Here is a 21,251-nt window from a genome sequence, read left to right on the forward strand (position 1 = left end):
CCGCAACTCTCAAGACTGGGGTGGCGATCAAGAGTGTTCACAATAGCAAAGACCAAGGCCACGAGTTTAACAAGGATCTTTACAAAATGGCACTGAAACTCAAAACAACGGTGACTGCAAAGTAAAACTCCGGGGAGACGACCTCCAATCCCTCCACGCGTAAAACACAGACGACACGCGCGCGGGTGCTGAACTGGCCGCAGTTACTCTGGAGGGCGACCACCTTAGCGAGCCTGTCACTAATACCGAGCGCCACCAAATATCGCAGGGCAGGGTCGCTTCTCCCCCGCCTTCCTTCGAGCGCCGGAAGCTCCGAGCGAGAGAGGAGGAGCGAGGCGGCGGGCGCTCGCTCGCGCGCGGAGGCGGGGCTTCTGTGGCGTCGTCACTTCCTCTGCGGAGAAGGCTCGCGAACGGACGGTTTGGCTGTAGCAACCGCGGTCGGCGTCCAGCGCTGCGAGGCGGGAGGATGAGCGACAGCGGGGAGCAGAACTACGGCGAGCGGGTAATACGCAGAGCCTGCGAGCGCAGCATAAGCTTGGTGGAGAGACGGAGCCGGGCCTTGTTTTTAGTTCGTTCCTCCCCCTCCCCCCCTCCCCGTCTCCTCTGGGCCGGGCGCGAAAAAAACCGCCTTTGAGATGAAGGTGCACGCGGGGCGGGGGATGAGGAGGCGGGAAGCGGCTTAGCGGCACCCGCTGCTTCTCGCTCTTCCGCCCCCCCCCCCCGCCACTTTGCCGCGCTGCGTGTCGGTTTGGCGCGAGAAAATGGTCCGCCGTTTCCTGCGAAGCGGTTGCGCTGTGACGTAGCGCTCCGCGGCGAGCCCCACTCCCGGCGCCATCTTGGGGCTGGTGACCCGAATGAGCGCGCCGCCGCGGGGACAAAATGGCCGCGCAGGACTTAAGAGGAGCGGGGATGCGAGGAGCGCCTTCGTCGCCTCGGCTGCGGCTCGCTCTAGAGAGGGAGAGAAAATGGCAGGGCTCTGGCCCCCGCGATGCTTCAACCCAGACAGAGGCTAACGCGGGAAAGAGACGCCGTGTCCGGCCCTTTCCGCAGCCTTGCTAACGTGCTTGGGACTCGGAGGAAAGCTGCTCCAGTCTCGATTGGCCTGGATGGCAAGGGGATCGTTCCCGTGACGCTTCTACGTTGAGCTTAACGGTCGCACTCAGCATTTCACTTGGAACAAATTTCTGGCTATCGAATAGCTTCCAGTGTACTTTATTTAAAATAAACAGGCCAAAACCTTAGGGTATCTTAACGAATGAAACATTTTTTTTGAGGTTTGAGCTTTCATGGAGTGAAGTCCACAAAACCTTATGCCATAATAAAGTGCAAAAGAACTTTTCTTCTTCAACAGGCTAACTTGGGTACCCTAAATGCTTAAGGGAAGGTACTTTTTTGAAAGGGAACTTTAGGTTCAGAATAAGTTAAGCATTGGGTTTCATTGAGCTAATTGGTCAAAGTGCTGGAATCTGCATTTCAAGTTGCACTGTGCTCTTTAGGTTATATGTGTTATAAGCAGCAATAAAGAGCCCAGTCTTGGAATGATATTGCTGAATTTCATGCAGAGGCATAAAAGCTTATGTACGAAAATACTTTGAGTGTGTGTATCAAGTGATAATGTATGATATAGTGATGTCTGTAGCTTATACAGACCAACTTTACAGGTTCTCTTGACTGTAGACCAAGGAGGCATTTTAGACCCCTGGCTTCCGTGGTGGGAGCCACAGCTTCACCATTCAAGCAGAAAGAAGGTGCGGTTGCCTCTTTGTTATGCCAACTTCCAGTATCACAGCAAATGGGCCCAAGTCAGGTCTGCTGCAATCACATCATCCAGTGGATTCTGTGATGCTTGGCTCCAAAACACGCAACTTTTTTTGAGGAAGGAGGATTACCTTGTGCTGATTACCTTTGAGGACTGTTCTGATTACCACCTTTGGGCAGATGCAGTAGGACATCCCTTGCTGTGATGTTCTCCCACAGGCAGTACTGGGTAGAGAGGGATACCACTGCTCCATCCACACCTCCTCAGGCTTGGTGGATTGGATTGTTTTGTGAGTTGGCTTCTGTTGAAAGCTGCATTGCTCAGAGGGAATGAGCAAGTGATGGAGGGGGGAGGAACTGAACCCACAAATGCTATGAAAGAAGTAAAATGGCCAAGTATACTTCCAGTTCAAATGTCTAGTCTCTTTTGCCATATTAATCTTGCACAAACAGCTGCTAACAGTAAGGGAGTGTGCAATTTAGTCGTGTTATTGGGCATTGCATGAATTGATTGAGACTCTTTCAGGTGGGAGCTAGTCAGCTGGTAAATTGCTGAAGGTAAAGTTATGATAATTTGTTAGCTCTGATCATAAAGAGATTCTATGTAATTCTCAAGACTAGAGTATGGGTGGAAGGCATATGAGGCTCCCACCTTGCAGGTTGGGGTCTGGCCAGTGCCTGGATGGGTGAGTGCCTGGAAGTCACATGTATACCAGCTTAAGTTCTAGCTGAATCACTGAGGTTTGGGTTAGGAAATCCTCAAAATGTGTAGTGTACCCCAATTTCTACACATACTTGTTATTCCCATTTTATCCCCACACAGCTTTTTTAAAATCTAATTGGGATGCTGAACAGAAAGGGAAATGAACCAGGAGAACTTTCTCTTCATTTGGGCACTTTCCCTTCCTGTTGAGCTTCAGAGTATGCATGTTCATGTATGCACAAAAACAACAGAGCTAGGAAGGAATGACTTAAGGAGAGGAAACCTTTCTAGTTTGTTTGCGTCCCATTTCTGATGCACTTATTGCTTGTGTGAGCTATAAATTCCCTCTAACACCTCCCATGCTGAGATGGAGATGGTGAGGTCAGCAAGAAAAGAAGAGTATTGCTCAAGGAGTGGTACTGTTTCCATGTTACATTTTTAAGGATACATCAACAACAAAAACTTTGTGTGTGCATGTGGCAAACATTACAAATTACAATTGATCACTTGGCCATAGGCACAGGAGCTGGAACTGGCTTGCAGTAGCACGCACATCTTTTTCCTGCTGATTAATTGTCCTTAAACAACAGTTCAGTTTAGATTGGACCCCATCTAATACTGAATGTAAAGTCTAGTTGGCTTTGTATCTATGTTGTTTTGGTTTTGAGAGACTTGAATAATGCAGGTGTTGGGTGGGACAAGGCTGTGAATTGTCACTTGGTTAATTCATTATAGCTGCCATTCAGCCCTGTAGTATCAAATACCACATGCCATGATTGTTGGTTAACTGTAAATTAGTGTGCCAGCCTTCTCTGTTTAACATTGGCACAAGTAAATATTTCAAATGTGCAAGCTTTTCTTTTAGCATGGCACTGTGCATTTGCATCAACCCCAGCAAGCTCTGATGTAAAAAACAAAAACAAACCATGATTATAATCTTAAAGAACATTTGGCCATTCTGGGAGGGAGAAAGTAAGGGTGTCCCACGTGATCAGCCTAATGTATGGTCACCAGAGCAGATGTGCAGACCATTATTTTCCTTGGTTAGACTGAATCTTTCAAATGATTGAAACATAGGGCAAAAATGAGTGTAAATAGATTTTTGCTTTATATTCAAAAGAAATACAGTGACTGGGGAACTTGGAAAGTAAAGATTACATTCAGAGCATTGTGGGTATGATTACATCAGAAAGAGAATGAGCTTCACAGAAGAGGCACATTCTAAAGAACATTTAGTTTGAAACAAGTCAATTGTTGCTGCTGCTTAGTGTTGATATTTCAATTTGGGCCACATGGTAGCAATATCACTTATTGTTAAAATGTTGTTACTTTCCTGGAAATTTGAATGGTTCTAGATCTGAATACATTGTTTCTAAAACCGAGTCTATAGCAGAGGCAAACAACTTCACATGCTGCATTTGCTAGTTAAAGGCCTAGGAACCATCATGACCAGGGGTCAGCAACCTTTTCCAGCTGTAGGCCAGTCCACCATCCCTCAGACCATGCGGTGGGCCGGACTATATTTTGGGGTGGGAAATGAACGAATTCCTATGCCCCACAAAGAACCCAGAGATGCATTTTAAATAAAAGCACACATTCTAATGTAAAAACACGCTGATTCCTGGACCGTCCGTGGGCCGGATTGAGAAGGCGATTGGGCTGCATCCAGCCCATGGGCCTTAGGTTGACTATCCCTGGTCATGACCAAGACTTCACTGTGTGGCAGTTTCTACTCTGGAGTAGCAGAAAAGGAAGAACTGTGCTTTTACCTGACTGCTGGTAATTCAGTTACCATCACCTCAGGCTAGAGATTACTGTGGGAAGGGAGTGTGTAAGTGGCAGCAGGAACATGGGAAGTAAGAATGGAAGTACAGTTGTACCTTGGTTGTTGAACGGAATCCGTTCGACTTCCGAAAATGTTCAAAAACCATGGCGCAGCTTCTGATTGCTGCAGGAGCTTCCTGCACTCAATTGGAAGCCACGTCAGACATTTGGCTTCCAAAGAATGTTTGCAAACCAGAGCACTCACTTCCAGGTTTGCTGTGTTCAGGAGCCAAAACGGATGAGTACCAAGGCGTTCGACAACCAAGGTATGACTGTATAGGAGTTGTTCATATGGTGAAGGATACAGTAAATGATTTAGCCACTGGATTGGATTTGTAGACTGGAGTAAATACACAAGATTGAGTAACTTGAGATGGCACAACAGGAATGTTGTGCAAGAAGTTGCACATCTGCCTGAGTGATTAATGCTTTGAAGTTGATGCCTTTATCTGTATGAATGGGGGGGTGTTGTGGAGGAATCGTAGGTTCAGTTCACCTTTCAAGAATTACAGGAAGAAAGGTTTGGCTAAGAATTGGGTGATTGAGCCATTACCTGATGAAGGATAAGGATAAGGAAGAGCTTGCAATTTAATAAGACGATTGCTGACATAAGAAATATTTATGCATAAACTGAATGTCAACTAAGTAGTGTGTGCTTTGACATGTAAGTTGATGTTTTCCAGAATATGACTTATGTGCCATTCTGCCATAAAACTAGTTCAGCCTATGTTCTCCAGGCAAGAGGACTAGAAAAGAAAAGAAATTGAGGGATTTGCCCGTTAACTTTTCCAATCAGAAAGGGTAGTTCTGTGGGCTCACTTAAATCATGAGAGCGATGTAGGGAATAGAGCAAGTTGGCATTCCACGTCCATTCTTGCAAAATACAAATCTATGCAGTGGGGAAATAGCTCCCATCTTGCAGAAATGCTGCATCTAGGAACCATTTTCTTGCTACGGCATATCTTGGTATTCCTGTGCTACCCTAACAATTTTCAGTGGTGTTTGAACAGGAGAATATGTGCATAGTATTTTAAAAGGAAATTGTATTAACGATAATAGTGTTGTTATAGTGGGTGGCTGGTAGTATTTTGTTGTTTGGATTTTTACATTCTGTTGGAAGCCCCCCAGAGTGCTGTGTCAACCCAGTCAGATGGGTGGGATACAAATAAATTATTATATTTCATTTTATATGTTTTGCTTTTTTGTTTAAATCATACTGTTTAGAGCTGTAGGAATCACTTAATTTAAAATCTTCTTTCCTTTTCTTTGGAGTTGTTCCCATAATAATGTCACTGGCTAGAAACCTCCAAAGGTCATGATGCTTGACTTCTAGATCTAGGGAATGTTAGTTGCTTATTAACCCATTATACTTTCTGTAGTGAACTCAGATTCTTTATTTGAGTAGCCAATTTGTAGCTGAATAGATTTCCCAACAGTGGGAAATTTCAAATAGAAGAGCATAGATTGCTTTAATCAATATGATTTCAAATCAAGTATTCAGCTTTTATATTTTCTGAACAAGCATTTCTACTAATTAAAATTTTGAGACTGCATATTCTGCATGATGGTAACAATCTCTACTCAAACAATCCAATAGCTATTGCACAGAGTGTAGATTTCCTTAGGACAGCAATGTGAAACTTGAGGATTTCTGTTTTCTTGTGTCCATATACATTGAAGAACATTAAGCAAAATTACTTGCTTAAGTGTCCAGCCTATGTCATGAAAATAGTTACCTGAGGACAAGGTTGTGGTCTGTCCCCATCCCAACACATTTCGTTTCAGAGGAAGTCTATAATGTGTTCTTATAGTTTACTCTATTTTAAGAATTGGTTTAGAGCTTGTTTAAAATACACCATCTAATTGCATATTATGATAATGCATTGTTTTAATTTTCCTTAGACTTCCTTTGATGGTACATGTGCATCTAGTATGTTGTTCATCGATGGTTTTGTCAGTAAAAACTTACTACTATATCAATCCATATGTTTTAGGATTTGGGGGCCATTGTCATATGTAGAAAGAAAATAATATTTAAGCGGTATCCAATTAAGTAGCTTCATTAGCCCAAGGATTTCAATTTGTGCAACAGAACTTCTTTCTACTCACACCACCACCAACCTACGCTCTTCCCAAATCTGCTTCATATGGTGGAGGTGGGGACTTAGAACAGAACTGGAGGTGGGAAAGGAGAGGCAGGGGAAGTTCAGTTAGCAACCAGGAGTCATTCAGCTAATAGAACTACTTGATTGGATAGTATCCTTTTACTACTAAGACAGTTCATCCCTACTGTTAACATGGAAGCTCTCAGAATTCCTTAAGAAATAGAATCTGTGAGCACAGAAACATTCTAGTAAGTGCAGAAGTGTTTTCAGTTGTGCAAAGTTCAAAGGTTAATAAAACATTAGCATAAACTAGAGTTGTCATTGTAACAAGATAGAATTCTCCATTTCTTCATTGTTGTAGAGGTTAGGGTACAGTCTACTTACTATAACTTGCAAATATAGGCTTGTTAATGAATGAAGTGTCTTAAATTATTTTTTGAAACCTGGTTGGTATGGCTTTTCAATAGTTCTATATGCTTTTAAAAAGAATAACACCAAACTTGAGCAGAGGTATGTAAATTGAGTTTGAGACATAACGACTAATTTCTTAATGTTTATGTGAGGAATGGCACATGGAGTTCATGGAGTTTTGGTGTTGCAGTCTAAGATCTCATTTCAGTTACACGTTAATTTTGAAGTAGGAATAATTAGCAAATTCATAGCTGGTCAATCATTTTTCATTGAATTGCCATCATTTGAAAAAGAAAGTCATACTAGAACTGCATATCTAGTTAAAATAGTGCAAACACATAGCATTTTTTCTAGTTTCAGTCTTGGCACTAGATATCTATCCTGGAGTTTTAAATATTCTTCATCCTGTTCTTTTTTTATTAAGGTTAATGTTGAAGAAGGAAAATGCGGAAGTCGCCATTTGACAAGTTTTATAAATGAGAATTATTTGAAGCTCAGGAATAAGTGAAGCTGAAATTTGAAAAAAAAGAAAGTGAATGCATGCTAATTATCAGACCAGAAGTCCCACTTATAGAATATTGAGCAATTTGTGTGAAGTGGGGAAGATGAAAGAAGTCAGAATTTGAAACGGAAGAATGAAGAAAAGAAATAAAAATGAAGTTAAGATAAGAAGTAATCTGGAATCTGAAAGCACTACGCTAAGTAATTACTAGTCTGTTTATGTGTCCCTGTATATTTTGCTAAACATGCATGCATTATTTGTTTAATAGAAAAAACATGCAGGTTTTAAAAAAATAAGTGCTTAACAGGTGCAAAATACCTATAAATCTAGGCAGTTCTAATGGCAACTGCCCGGACACATAATGGAGACACAGATCATTAATGTTTTTCATACCTTTTACCAGAGCTTGTTTAGAATAAAGTACTGGAGAAGTAGCATTCAAATTAAACTAAACTATTTTTTTTTCTACACGCAGGAGTCCCGTTCCGCTTCCAGAAGCGGAAGCGCTCACGGTTCCGGCAAGTCTCCAAGACACTCACCTGCCAGATCTAGGTCCAAGGAAGGTTCAAGGCGATCTAGGTCAAAGTCTAGATCAAGATCTGAATCTCGGTAAGCCTGTCTGGAGGAAGAGGTTGGTGTGTCTAAAAACCTTGCTGTTTTTTATCTATAAGAAAAGAAGTTTTGGAGACGACTGTAAGTTGATGTGGATTTGTGTGTGGTGCAATTATAGACTAGATTATTAGGTTGTAGCCTTGTCTAGCCTGAAGACGCCATTGCAGCAAGGAGTTGTTGTAAAGCTTTCTGTGGAAAGCGTCCTCTTTCAGCAATAGTCTCAGCAAGCATATGGCTGTATTGTAGGGGCATGGCATTGGCCGAGCCTATTAGCCATTCTCTTACCCTGCTATTTAAGACTACATTGGGTATCTACTAAGTGTCATATTCTTGTATTGATACTTCTTTATGTGGAATCTTTCCCTGGCATTAGTTGAATAACCAGTATTTCAAAAAAGTATTTCTGACTCCCAGATGAAGCACTTTTAGAAACCTGTTTCTATTCGCTTGCAAACTTTCAGTTAAGCTTTGTATATCTATTCTAATGGAATTTGCTCAGATAGATATTCTCTCAGGAAATTTTGGTTTGGCTACTGTAAAACACTGAGAATCTGTATATAATGAAAGCAGGGCTTGGCACAGTCACTGCATGGTGGAAATCAAACAGTGCATACCGACATTTTGATTTAAATAATCTGATAGGCGTCTATATCTTCATTTTTACTCTAAACTTCACTGCCTGTGCATTAAGGTCTTCAGCACAGGCTCTGTTCCACATCTCACCTTCATCAGAAACTTGATGGTCACAACAAAGGACAGGGTTTGGGTTTTAGTGTTCTGATTATTAAAATCCCTTCTTACCATTGACTGTCAGATGTTTAGTGCAGGCCGCATTGATTATTTGTACCCCAGACTGGCAGTTATTAAGACTAAAAATACAGTAGACATAGAAACTTCTGTATGCTATGCAAGTTTCATCTTTGACACCTGTAGTTCAGCATAATCTTAGTCTTCCTATTTACAGATCCAGATCAAGGAGGAGTTCTCGCAGACATTATACGAGGTCACGTTCACGTTCTCGATCCCATAGGAGGTCAAGAAGCAGATCTTACAGCCGCGACTATCGTCGCCGACACAGTCACAGCCATTCTCCTATGTCTACTCGGCGGCGTCATGTTGGCAACAGAGTAAGGCTGGGATGGCAGCAGTTGACCAGAGATAATTCAGCTGTGTGTGTCTTTGGAGGTTCTAAAGTTTTCAAATTACCCAGAAATCATGTAAAAGTTTTAAGTTGATTTATAATATGTCTCACAAATGGTATTTAAAATGTTTGGTGGATTTTACTGTGGGCGTAGACGGCATTTGTACTAATATTTGTGCATGGTTAAACCTGAACTTGTATATTTAAGATTATTATTCTACTGCTTGAGAAACCTTTAAGCTAAGCTTTATTCTAATTTATTTTGTGTAAGTGTGCAGGATTTGGCACTTCCCCCTAAGAATGGTGTGTTTTGTCTAGATTTGTTAGTTATGACATAATGGCTGGGTTGATATTTATAATTCAGTTACAGATAGGTAGCCGTGTTGGTCTGCCATAGTCAAAATAAAAAAATCCTTCCAGTAGCACCTTTAAGACCAACTAAGTTAGTTCTTGGTATGAGCTTTCGTGTGCTTGCACACGAAAGCTCATACCAAGAACTAACTTAGTTGGTCTTAAAGGTGCTACTGGAAGGATTTTTTTATTTATAATTCAGTGCAGGTAAAATAATGGTTACATAATCAGTTCCAATGTGTTGTATTGCATTTTGCAGTGCTTTCTTTAGAGGTAGCAGAAAGTGCCTCCTTTGAGAGAGCTCTTGAAATTTACACATTTGAGTAAACTTCAGTCCCCTGACATTCTCCAGCAGCTGCTCGGGGACACGAAAGATTGCCTTGGGGAGGATGGTCTTAGAAGCCCCAGAGTGCAATTAGAAGATGTTAATTGGATTCTTTTCATAGCAACTTTTACTAAATGGATTAACTGTTCTAGAAAAACTGTTAACGACTGCAATTGGTCTTACAGGAAAAAGCAAGGGGTGAGATGGCTAAAAATAGCTTTCTCATGTATAATGAGATAAGAATCCAATGTCTCTGTTCAGACCAGATCTCTTCATGGTTTTAAGTTTGGTAATAAGTTGCAATTCAGCAACTTCTATTTCCATTTTCACCCCTTGCTTTTTCCTGTAAGACCAATTGCAGTCATTAACAGTCTTCAACAGGTTTAGCACACCTATCAGCCAATCACCCATTCCCACCACCCTTCTGAGTAATACCCCTCCCCACCCTCTCACTATATATAAGGTGACTTCTGTTTCAGTGTATCTGAAGAAGTGTGCATGCACACGATAGCTCATACCAGTAACAAACTTAGTTGGTCTCTAAGGTGCTACTGGAAGGAATTTTTTTATTTGGTTTCGACGATGGCAGACCAACACGGCTACATGTAATGAGAGAGTTACATTATTTTAGGGAAATAAGATATTAAACCCAGAAATGCTCCTTGACCAAAACCAGAAAGCCATGGAAGACACTGTACAGAGGCTAAAGGGTTGTCATACATGAGAAATCATAGCTTTCCCGTCCCCGCCCCCCCCCCCCCCCGGTTTTTGTTAATGCTCTCTAAGTGAACCTGTATATGAATGAGACTTTGAGTGCATCAGCCAGATATGAAGTACAGTGGTACCTTGGTTTTCAAACATAATCCATTCCAGAAGACAGTTCAAGTTCCAAAACGTTCGAAAAGCAGAAGCCTCAATACAGAAAACTCAAAACAGAAGCTGCGTTTCCTCTTGCGGCATGTTCGAAAACTGAGGCATTTACTTCCAGATTTTCGGTGTTTGAGTTCTGAAACGTTCGACTACGGAGGTGTTTGAAAACCGAGGTACCACTGTATAAGATTGCCTGGAACTTTACAACATTTTGATTTCCTTTTTTCTACCTTCTCTTCTCTCATGAGAAAAGAAAATGAAGGGACACTGGAATCCTACCCAGCAGGGTAGCCCTTAGACCTGTTAGAGCTTTCTGAATTTACTGGAATAACATTTTTATATTGTATCCCAAAGCATTTAAACAATTTTGGGGGACATCTTGAATTCTTATGAAAACTCCTTCTTTTTTAAAAAAAACAGGCAAATCCCGACCCAAACTGTTGTCTTGGTGTGTTTGGATTAAGCTTGTACACAACAGAAAGGGACCTGAGAGAGGTATTCTCCAAATATGGCCCAATTGCTGATGTTTCTATTGTATATGACCAGCAGTCCCGACGTTCTAGAGGATTTGCCTTTGTGTACTTTGAAAGTGTTGATGATGCTAAGGAGGTAAGTGAGTGTCTTTCCTCTAAAATATTTCATACTTTTCTAAAGCCCATGCTAATAAAGTGTTTAACATTTCCCAATGTCAGTAAGTTTTGAATCAAGAAAGTGATTTAAGGTACCTACTTTTGCAAACCATGCATTTCCTGAACAAGGGTGGATCCTAATTAGTTGCTGTAACTATACAGTTTTGAGTTGATAGCTCATGTTTTTATGGTCACGCAAGCCATGTGCCTCTTTGCATTATGTCTTATTTTAATTTGTACCCTGTCCTCCCTTCTAACAGCTTAGGACAGCATATGTGTTTTCCTTCGTATTTTATCATTGCTACAACCCTGGTTAGGCTAAGACATTGGTTTTCAACCAGTGTGCCGTGGCACCCTGGGGTGCCTTGAATGATGGTCAGGGGTTTTGTGGGCAGCACTGGCCTCTGTTCCTCTTGCCTTCCCTCCTTTCCTCTCGTGTCTCTGCTTCCCAAAGGCTTGCACAGCTGTTTGTTGCAGCAGCTCTGGCCACAAGCTCTGCAGCTGAATAGTGCCTCTGGGGCTGGCCAGGGGTGGTTCCCAGGCCCCTCTGGGGCAGTGTGAGGAGGCACCTCTCTTTGGGGTGGGGGGGGTCAGCTCAGAGACCCAAGGGCAGCAGCTGCAGCTGCCCAGAAGGACTCCCAAGTAGAGGGGAGAAGAGAGGAGGCTGAGGGAACCCTCCACAAGGAAGGTTGTTCAAAAAATTAACTAGTTGCTTGGTGGTTCCTTTCAAACTCTCTGGTACTACTGCTGCTGTTATTAACAGGGCTGTGATAAACCCAAGTGAAATAGCACCTTGCCTAGAAATGGTCACTGTATATCAGGGCTTCTCTTCCTACAGGCCAGATGGAATGCTGTTCTTGGGTTGTCTTCTTGGGTGTCCTTCATTTATATAGATTTTTGTCCTTAGGATTTATGTAACACATTTCAGATGTTCAGCTCTCTTCATGAACATTCATTCTTAGTAGTAAGCCTTAAAGCAACCCCATAAAAAGGCCAGTTCTCATTGCTTGATTGTTGTATATATGTATATATGACACAAATAAGATTTGAACAGGAGGCATTTCAGCTCACAGTCCCAGTCACTACTCTTCAGACCTTCCCCTGTATACACCAGAAAAACTTAATATACTCATGAAAATCAGAGTAGGCTGGTTTGTGATTTGGTGGGGGTTTTCTGCATAAGTGTTCTTACTAATGCAGTTTTGGTAAGAAAAGAGTTGAGATTTCCAGATGCAGTATTCTGCATTCCACATAGTTCTGCTCCGTGGGCTGCTTGGTGGAACCTCAGCTTTACCAGTTTACATTCCTTGCATGAGCAAAGGTGGAAAACCATTGTACCGAAATCATGGGCATTTCAAAAGTTCATATAAATGGAGTTTACCTGCTGTTTAGGTTGTGATTTGTCCTCTTCCAAATTATCTGAAACAGTAAACAGAAATTTCACTCATTACATATGCATGGCATGCATGTAGGTAGGCATACTATACATGTGTAGTGACATCCTGTGCCCAGAGTGCATGTATGTCCCATTTGCTGCTCATCTCTTTTAAAATGTATGTGAGCAGTGACTAGGAAACAACAAGGTCCCTGCTTCTGTGAACAGTGCATCTATTTTATGTAACCAACTCTGGTCATAACTAAAACTGCAGTGCAGTGTGGTATGTATTTAGAATAGTTTCAAAATAGAAATGAGCATGACTAATTTTTCCTAGTGCAGTAAATAAAGACTTGTACCTGGTAAAATACCTTTCCAGCCATGCAAGTAAGTTTGTTCCTAACTTGTTTTTGATGTGAATTAAATTGGATTCAGAACAACTTCATTCTACAATTTTAAAAAAATTCAACTCCTATAGGCAAAAGAACGTGCTAATGGAATGGAACTTGATGGAAGAAGGATCAGAGTTGATTTCTCAATAACAAAAAGGCCTCACACACCTACTCCTGGAATATACATGGGGAGACCTACTTAGTAAGTTGTTGTAACTATATTTAATCTAGAAATAATCAGAGTTAACTTTATTTTTCATATTGAAAACCCGGATTTCAAACTAATATAAGAGTATCACCTGTATTTTATTTGTGCTATGTATTAGCATGTGGGAATTTAAAATCTGGGCAGTTAAAATATGAATCTGGATTTCTTCACTAAAGAGCAGGATTTAGACTAGTTGTATAGCTTCCAGAAATTCGGAAGGCATGTTAACTTCTTGTTGTCTCTTAACACTTGCAAGCTTCTTTACAAAAGTTTAAAAACAATAGTCCCTGCCCCGAGACTTATAATCTAAGCAGGGGTCCCCAGTCGTCTTGGGCCACTGGCACATTTGGACTGTCATGGGCATCATAAAATACCCATTTCACAGGAAAAAAACTAGTGGTGCTTAGAAACCCCCCAAAGCAAAACACCTACACCCTACCACAAATTGAAATAAGCCACAGTTAAAAAAGCAAGATTCCCAACCAGCCAAAAAATCCCTAAAACGAAAACAAGAGGCTCTTGGTGGGCACTTGGGTGGTGTGGTGTCTAAACGTGCTATGGTGCAGCCAGCGTGGATTCCTGTCAAAGCAGGGTCTCTTTCTCCCCCTGTCTCATACAGAGCATCTGGAAATAGATGGATGAAGGGGACCAGATGGCATTTGGCACACCAGTGAAAAATGCTTTGCATGCACTCTCCTCTGCTTTCCTACTAGATGTTTCACCCAGTATTTACTTCCTGTGTTGTATACCTATATATGGTGTGTTTCCTTACAGTGGAAGTTCCCGACGGAGAGATTACTATGACAGAGGTTTTGAGAGAGGAGGCTATGATGACCGTGACTATTATAGCAGATCATACAGGTAAGTCTACTTTTTGCCGATTATTACTTAATAAGATCCTTTAAAACAGGGATGGGAAAGCTGCCCCCTTCCAGTGATGATGGATCTCAACTCCTGTCAGTCCCAGCCATCATGCCCATGGTCAAGGACAATGGGAATCAGATTCCAGCAACATCTGGAGGGTCACATGTTTCCCATCCTTGCTTTAAAGTATGATGTTTTATTCTGATCTGTAATTGTGAGTTCCAGCGATGTCAGTCTATTTCGGTCCTTGTTGCTTTCAAAATCCTATTGACATCCATATCCAAATATGGGCTTAAAAGCACTGGTGAATACATTTCTCCATCATACTGGTACTCCAGTATTGTACCAAGAAATGATAAATTTACTGCAGCTGTAATACTGATGTGGAGTACTGATGTGACATTTGAGTCTGTTTGGCATGTTTAAGTATTTCATGTAAGACGTGACTTGACCAATAATCCCATATATCATTTGTGAAATTCAGTAAATAAAAGTGCAAAAAATGGTTCTGCTTTTGTCTTTGCAGAGGAGGAGGTGGTGGCGGAGGAGGAGGTGGTGGAGGAGGAGGAGGGTGGCGAGGTGCCCAAGACAGGGATCAGATGTACAGGTATGCTACAAAAGGATTTCATGCCTTTTTATTTAAAAAAAATACACAAACATTGCTGAAATGACCTGCTTGGGTAATGTTTAGAAAACCTGGGGATATGGTACCTCCAAAACCAATAAAGCAGGTTGATGATGAGGAAGTTAATATTTGTTAAGCAGCACAGCTTCTGGAAACACCCACCTTTTATAAGCATTCAATGTAGTCAAGATTTAAATTTAGAAAAGTATTGTTTGTACTAAGGAATTATCAGTGAGGAAGTATAATCATTGGGAAGACTTCAGTGGGAAAGTGTGCCACAGAACATTTGAGTCCAGAAGTCAAAATTAACTTCAGATAAAGATAGAGATTGATCTTGTATTCATTATGAATATATTTTTTTCTGGTCCATAGTAGTAGCACGCCCCTATTACACAGATTGTCTGATTTAAATTAACTTCAAAAATGACAGTGACTTGACTTTAATCACAAAATTTACTCCAAGAGCAAGTCTCTTAAGACATTTCTGTGCCTACTTAGACATGTATCCCATCTTGATATGCTCTATTATACTATAAAATTAATTATATAAACAATTATCTCATATGGAGATGCTTTTGCAAAAAACAAACAAAAAACTATTGCATAGATCAGTCTTAATGTTTCCATGTTCATTCACCAGTATGTCTCATTGGCATGCTAATTAAGGATGATCTGAATATCCCAACTGCATTTGCAATGGCTTTAATATTTGACATAAGAACAAGCAGATTTCTTACTAGGAAGGGAGCACTGGAATATACTAGTTTCTAACTTCTTTAATGCAGTTTTTTCTTGTGTAAGTGTTGGACTGTGAAACAAATGTATAACACAGAAAAGTTCATGATCTTATATCTAGTTGGTATGCTTAGTGTGCATGAAATACAAAGGGTACGGGTGACAAAACTAGAACAAGTTGTGTATGAACATCTGTAGTGTAAGTAAAACTTAAACCATCATCATTGGTATATTCTCTGCAGGCGAAGATCTCCATCTCCCTATTACAGCAGGGGGGGCTACAGATCTCGCTCCCGGTCTCGATCGTATTCACCTCGTAAGTCACAAGTTAAATATATTAATATTTTGAAGTCCATAGATTATTTAGGAAAAACACCTAGCTGAAATTCAGTGCAGTTAAGTTTTTCTAAACTTAGCTAATGCTTCCATATTTTTTTAAAAAAATAAATACGTAAGCTTGGATTCTTTGAGTAGTATTCTGCAAACAGAGTGCTACATAAGGGAGGAGGCAACACTTGTCAATTCCTCCTGAAGTCCCCCCCCCCCCCAAAAAAAACACCCATAGCCTTGGAGGATTGAACTTTCCTGAACAAAATGGAAGGTGGCATGGATGATGTGTGGGAATTGGTGGAAATCCCCTCATCTCCCACCAGTAGGAACCACCATATCAAACACCCTTCCCTGAAGAGAAAGAACCTTGCCACTCCCCGAAGAGCAAGTCTGGATCCAAGCCATTTAATTTACATGGGGAAGTACTCGTGATCTGCCACATTGAACTGTTTTTTTTTCCTTGCTGCCCCCAGGTAGCCAGCTTTTGAATTAACAGTGTATGTAGACTTAGTATACAGAAATGGAACCCACCCAGGTTTCTAATGGAGCTCTCAATCTCTTGCAGGTCGCTATTGAAGTGTGAAACAAAGAACTTTGTAGCTACAGACAGTGCATTGAGATTGCAATCTTGTGGACAATACTTTGTTACTTTTGTTCAAGTCTAATAGTGCCTAGTGAATAGGTGACTTTTACACCTTTTATGGAGACTACTTTTGGTGAAGTTTTAAAATGCTGTTTCATTCTGCATATTTGTGTAGTTTGTGCTTTGTTCAAAGTTATGTTTTGAGAACAGTATGTCTTCTGCATGTGTTTTAGTCTGAACTTTGCAGAAGGGTTTCTATTGTCCAAAGTTCTTCATTCAGTTTTTGGTTTTTTTTACAGTTTCCAAGGTATTTTGAAGAACAAAACCTGTGTAATATGCTTTGAAATGGTGGCATAATAAAGTTTTTTTTTAACTTACTTTGAAGCCCATATCTCCTACTTAGCCAAAGTTTGAGTCGGAGAAAGAATAAAACCTTTACCAAATTCAGAGCAGTATCCAAAATTCTGTACCCCAAACCTTTCTCAAATACTTTCTGTAATATGAAGTATGAATAAAAATCCACATTGTAACTTGTTATTTCTGTAAGTAGGTTAAGCTTTTCATATTAGCAGATGTAAGTGCTGGAAACTTGTGATAAGGAACGTGTATTTTATGATATAAAGGTGATCTGGAAATTTGGTTGTTAAAACAGTTTTCAAAACAGTCCCTAAATTGTTTGCATTCCATATCCACTAATGTGCAATTATTCCCCTAGGAGCAAAGCTGACTAAACAGTTCTTGTGTTGTATTTAAGGATATGTTGGCAGGGGGACGACTTCAAGTTCATCAGTTTTTAAAAGCTGTATTAATAGTTCACATACACTTAACATGTAATAGTGTATTGTGTATTTCACAGGTGCTTCAGTTTGAATCCTCCTGTTTATGTGGGAGCTCTTACTTCAGTGCTATCAAATGTATAGCTTTATTACACAAAATAAAAGCCCCAGTAAAATAGGTTCATCTCCATTTCTCACCCATCTTATCCTCTGAAATCAATTTTTAGAATTGAGGAAACTACTTTAGACATTCTCAGTGCCCAGTTGCTGGGTGACAACAAATATGTGCTCCTGAGAGCTTGAGAGTTGCACACATTTAAACATGAGAAATGTTAAACTCTTAACTCTGAACCAGGCATTTAAAGAACTTGCCTGCTGGCCTTTTAATTTACTGCAAAGCCCTATTTTAAAAACTAAACAAGACAGTTTCACTACCAGGTGAGTTAGCTTTCAACGCATAGTACTTTTCTCTCCCGATAAATGCTATGCAATTAAAATCTTGGATGCAGCCCATGTTAAAGGCATGGTGGTTAAGTGTCATCTCATTAAGTGATCTGTTTGTTATACTTAGTAAGAACATTAGCTATATAGGCATCCCTCTTTTTTTCTTTTGTTTTTACATGGTAGATGAATGACATTCTGGGTTTAAAGAATCTGTAAAAATAGGGAATGAGCTTTACACTTTAAACCAGCAGCCCAATTCTTCTCCATTGGGGCAGCAGGGACTAGACACATACCTCATTGCAGTATCCGGACATGTAATTTAAAAGCTTTGTGACACCTTAAGACAAGACTTACTGTGGCATAAGATTTCTGTGAACTAGAACCTCTCACATTACATACAGGTTCTTTAAGTGTCAGTGCACTTCGCCTGTTATGTCTGTCAGGGAATATGCAACTGAGGATATACATTGTAGATGTGGTAGTTGGTTCTGGTCCACAAAAGGTTACATCACAGGACTTCTAGTTGGTTTGTGGTCAGCAGTTAACGTGTATTGTGTGGTAAAGCTGGCCAATTTTAAAACAGGGCTGATCATCTGACTGACTGAATAAAAATAATACAGTCAAACCTCGATTGTCGAACGTAATCCGTTCTGGAAGCCTGTTCGGCTTTCGAATTGTTTGACAGTCTAGGTGTGGCTTCCGATTGGTTGCAAGAGCTTCCTGCGCTCAAGTGGAAGCCGTGTTGGACGTTTGGCTTCCGAAAAACGTTAAAAAACTGGAGCATTTACTTCTGGTTTTCAACATTTGGGAGCCAAAATGTACGATAACGGAGGCATTCGGGAACTGAGGTTTGACTGTACACAGAATCACCAGCTCTCAAGTATTACTTGCTTTTCTGCTTATATGATTTGGCACAGCTTTCTCAAGAGCTCAAGGACTCGCGTGGTGCTGTTGCCTAAACCACTGAGCCTAGGGCTTGCCGATCAGAAGGTCAGTGGTTCGAATCCCCGTGACGGGTGAGCTCCTGTTGCTCGGTCCCAGCTCCTGCCAACCTAGCAGTTCAAAAGCACACCCAAAAGTGCAAGTAGATAAATAGGTACCACTCCAGCGGGAAGGTAAATGGCATTTCTGTGCGCTGCTGTGGTTTCGCCAGAAGCAGCTTAGTCATGCTGGCCACATGATCTGGAAAAACTGTCTGCGGAAAACGTCAGCTCCCTTGGCCAGTAAAGCGAGATTGAGTGCCGCAACCCCAGAGTCGTTTGCGACTGGACTTATCTGTCAGGGGTCCTTTACCTTTTTTACCTTCTCAAGAGCATATAACCTACTACAGTGGTCTTCAACTTTCATGCATACATCAGTTGCATTAGATGTAGAAAAGTCATCCATGTAGGTGACAGTAGCATTACAGTGGTACCTCGGGTTAAGTACTTAATTCGTTCCGGAGGTCTGTTCTTAACCTGAAGCATCACTTCAGCTAATGGGGCCTCCTGCTGCCGCTGCGCCACCAGAGCCCGATTTCTGTTCTTATCCTGAAGCACTATTTCTGGGTTAGCGGAGTGTGTAACCTGAAGCGTATGTAACCGGAAGCGTATGTAACCCGAGGTACCACTGTACTCAGGTTATTTCACACTCATTCTCTCCCCATTCTAATCGTACAAAGATCAAGAAGCAGTTGGGCCCTGCTAAGCAGACAGTTAAAAAAAGCCTGAGCGATAACTGTCAAGACGAGATTGGTTCAGTGAATATGGGGTCTGACTCTAGAAATCAAAGGCAATTAAATATTCCCTGGAGTGAACAAAAAGCGTTTTTATTTAACTTTCTTTAAAGATGAGTTTTAATCTCCCACTGCTCTAGGCAAGTTGATACTGTACTATGTAAAGTTGCCTTCTGGTTATTTGCCAGGCTTCATGAGAATCGTAAGGATGCTGTTCTGTTAACAACTCTGTTGTACAGCTGAAGCCCCCAAGCACCAGGGACACCATGCTCTTTTTGAAAACTACCATAACCCCATATCACCATTCATGTGTGTGCCAGTTGCCATATATAAACCTGTTTCCTCTACAGCCCACTTTACTCAGTGTGCATGAAAGCTGATGAAACAAATTGAGAGTGGGCCCATCACACAGTAGAGGTATTGACTATAAAATGTCCAGCAAACCCCTACAATCAAGGAAGCTAATTCTTGATTGCCCTTCTGTATTAATACTGTCAAGACGTAATAGCCTCCCTAGGCCTGCCCAGGCTTTGCAGCAGCAGAGCATGAAGAGGACACTTTGCCCTTACATTCACCAGCATGGATGCAATCCAAACTACCCAGAAATAATGCTGCAAAGCTATTGTCCTATGAAGACAAATGGTTGACAACCACTTACCCAGTAGAGGTGGAGGCAGTGCTATATAAAACATTGAATACAGCACAAATGTTTCTTCGTACTCCGCAGCAGCATTTTTGAAACTAAAAGTGCCCACTTGCAAGATCTTCCATATGCACACCCAAGCAAAAACTCACTGGGTATGCATGTTAGGCCCTACACTTTGCTGCCGCTTCACCTCCAAAAGGAGTTGTGATCCCATAACTCTGATGTAGCAGTAGTTAGGCCTGGTTTTTTTATCACTTATAAAGTGCCTAAAACATATTAAGCACTGTAAAGGTAAAGGGACCCCTGACCATTAGGTACAGTCATGACCGACACTGGGATTGCGGTGCTCATCTCGCTTTATTGGCCGAGGGAGCCGGCGTACAGCTTCCAGGTCATGTGGCCAGCATGACTAAGCTGCTTCTGGCAAACCAGAGCAGCACACGGAAACGCTGTTTACCTTCCTGCCGGAGCGGTACCGATTTATCTACTTGCACTTTGACATGCTTCGGAACTGCTAGGTTGGCAGGAGCAGGGACCGAGCAATGGGAGCTCACCCCATCGCGGGGATTCAAACTGCCAACCTTCTGATCGGCAAGTCCTAGGCTCTGGTTTAACCCACAGCACCACCCACGTCCCTATTAAGCACTGTTCACAGACTAAAGATGTATATATTCCAGCCCACACATGTAGAATCCTAAAGAAGGTATACAAAAGGAAAAAGGGGTTTGAAGAGGACATTAGTTGGCATCTGTCTCATGAGACAGGAGTGTGCTTCCAGGGGTGAAGTCAAACCGCTTTGTTAGGAGCACCAAAGTGACCTCCCTAGGGTACAAGCCCGGGCAGAGTGTATGGAGGTCCTGGGCTGCCTTATGGTAAGACCTACATCTCAGCCTTGCTGAGGTGGTCCAAAGGAAAGCAGAACAATATGTTTGATACCAGCTTGGCTGCAGGAGTTGCCAGAAGCAGACATACAAGAAGCCAGCCATCTAAGGGACTACATTCTGGATTTGGGTAAGGTTTACTCCTCAGCATTTTCTCCCAAGGATATCCCACAAGGCAGTGGAGGTATAGGATCAGTTTTCCTTCTAGATGGGCTACCTTCCCAGGGTAAATAACCTCACCTGTTCCTCACTTCCTTCTACAGCGTGTGCTGAAACCACCTTCTTGACCACAGAACCCATGTCCGCTCAATCCGCCAGAGCCTACCTTTCCATGCAGAGGAAGTCCTTAACTCGCAAAGGGTCTGAGACCCATCCGCTACCCTCACCCAATTTAGTCAGCCAGTCAAAGCTGTTCCTGGGGTGTGGCCGCTGTTGTTACTAGGAGCC

At 41.7% G+C, this 21,251-nt stretch overlaps 1 protein-coding gene across 4 annotated transcripts; it reads left to right on the forward strand.

Moving 5' to 3' along the window:
• Positions 1 to 342: 342 nt before the first annotated feature.
• On the forward strand, positions 343 to 16,873 carry TRA2B (transformer 2 beta homolog). Of its 4 annotated transcripts, XM_081006706.1 has the most exons (10): positions 349 to 502; positions 7,226 to 7,460; positions 7,779 to 7,912; positions 8,880 to 9,132; positions 11,023 to 11,211; positions 13,085 to 13,200; positions 13,981 to 14,067; positions 14,597 to 14,677; positions 15,673 to 15,746; positions 16,326 to 16,873. In XM_081006706.1, the coding sequence occupies exons 2-10, from the start codon at positions 7,437 to 7,439 to the stop codon at positions 16,334 to 16,336; spliced, it is 969 nt and encodes a 322-aa protein (XP_080862832.1). In that variant the 5' UTR covers positions 349 to 502; positions 7,226 to 7,436; the 3' UTR covers positions 16,337 to 16,873. The 4 variants fall into 4 exon arrangements, with proteins under 4 accessions (XP_080862831.1, XP_080862833.1, XP_080862834.1 ...); XM_081006705.1 differs by lacking the exon at positions 7,226 to 7,460 and having other exon boundaries at positions 343 to 502; XM_081006707.1 differs by lacking the exon at positions 7,226 to 7,460 and having other exon boundaries at positions 343 to 502; positions 8,880 to 9,084.
• Positions 16,874 to 21,251: the final 4,378 nt, after the last annotated feature.

The sequence above is a fragment of the Podarcis pityusensis genome (genome assembly GCF_964106645.2).
Source record: "Podarcis pityusensis genome assembly, chromosome: 5".
Taxonomy (NCBI): Eukaryota; Metazoa; Chordata; class Lepidosauria; order Squamata; family Lacertidae; genus Podarcis; species Podarcis pityusensis.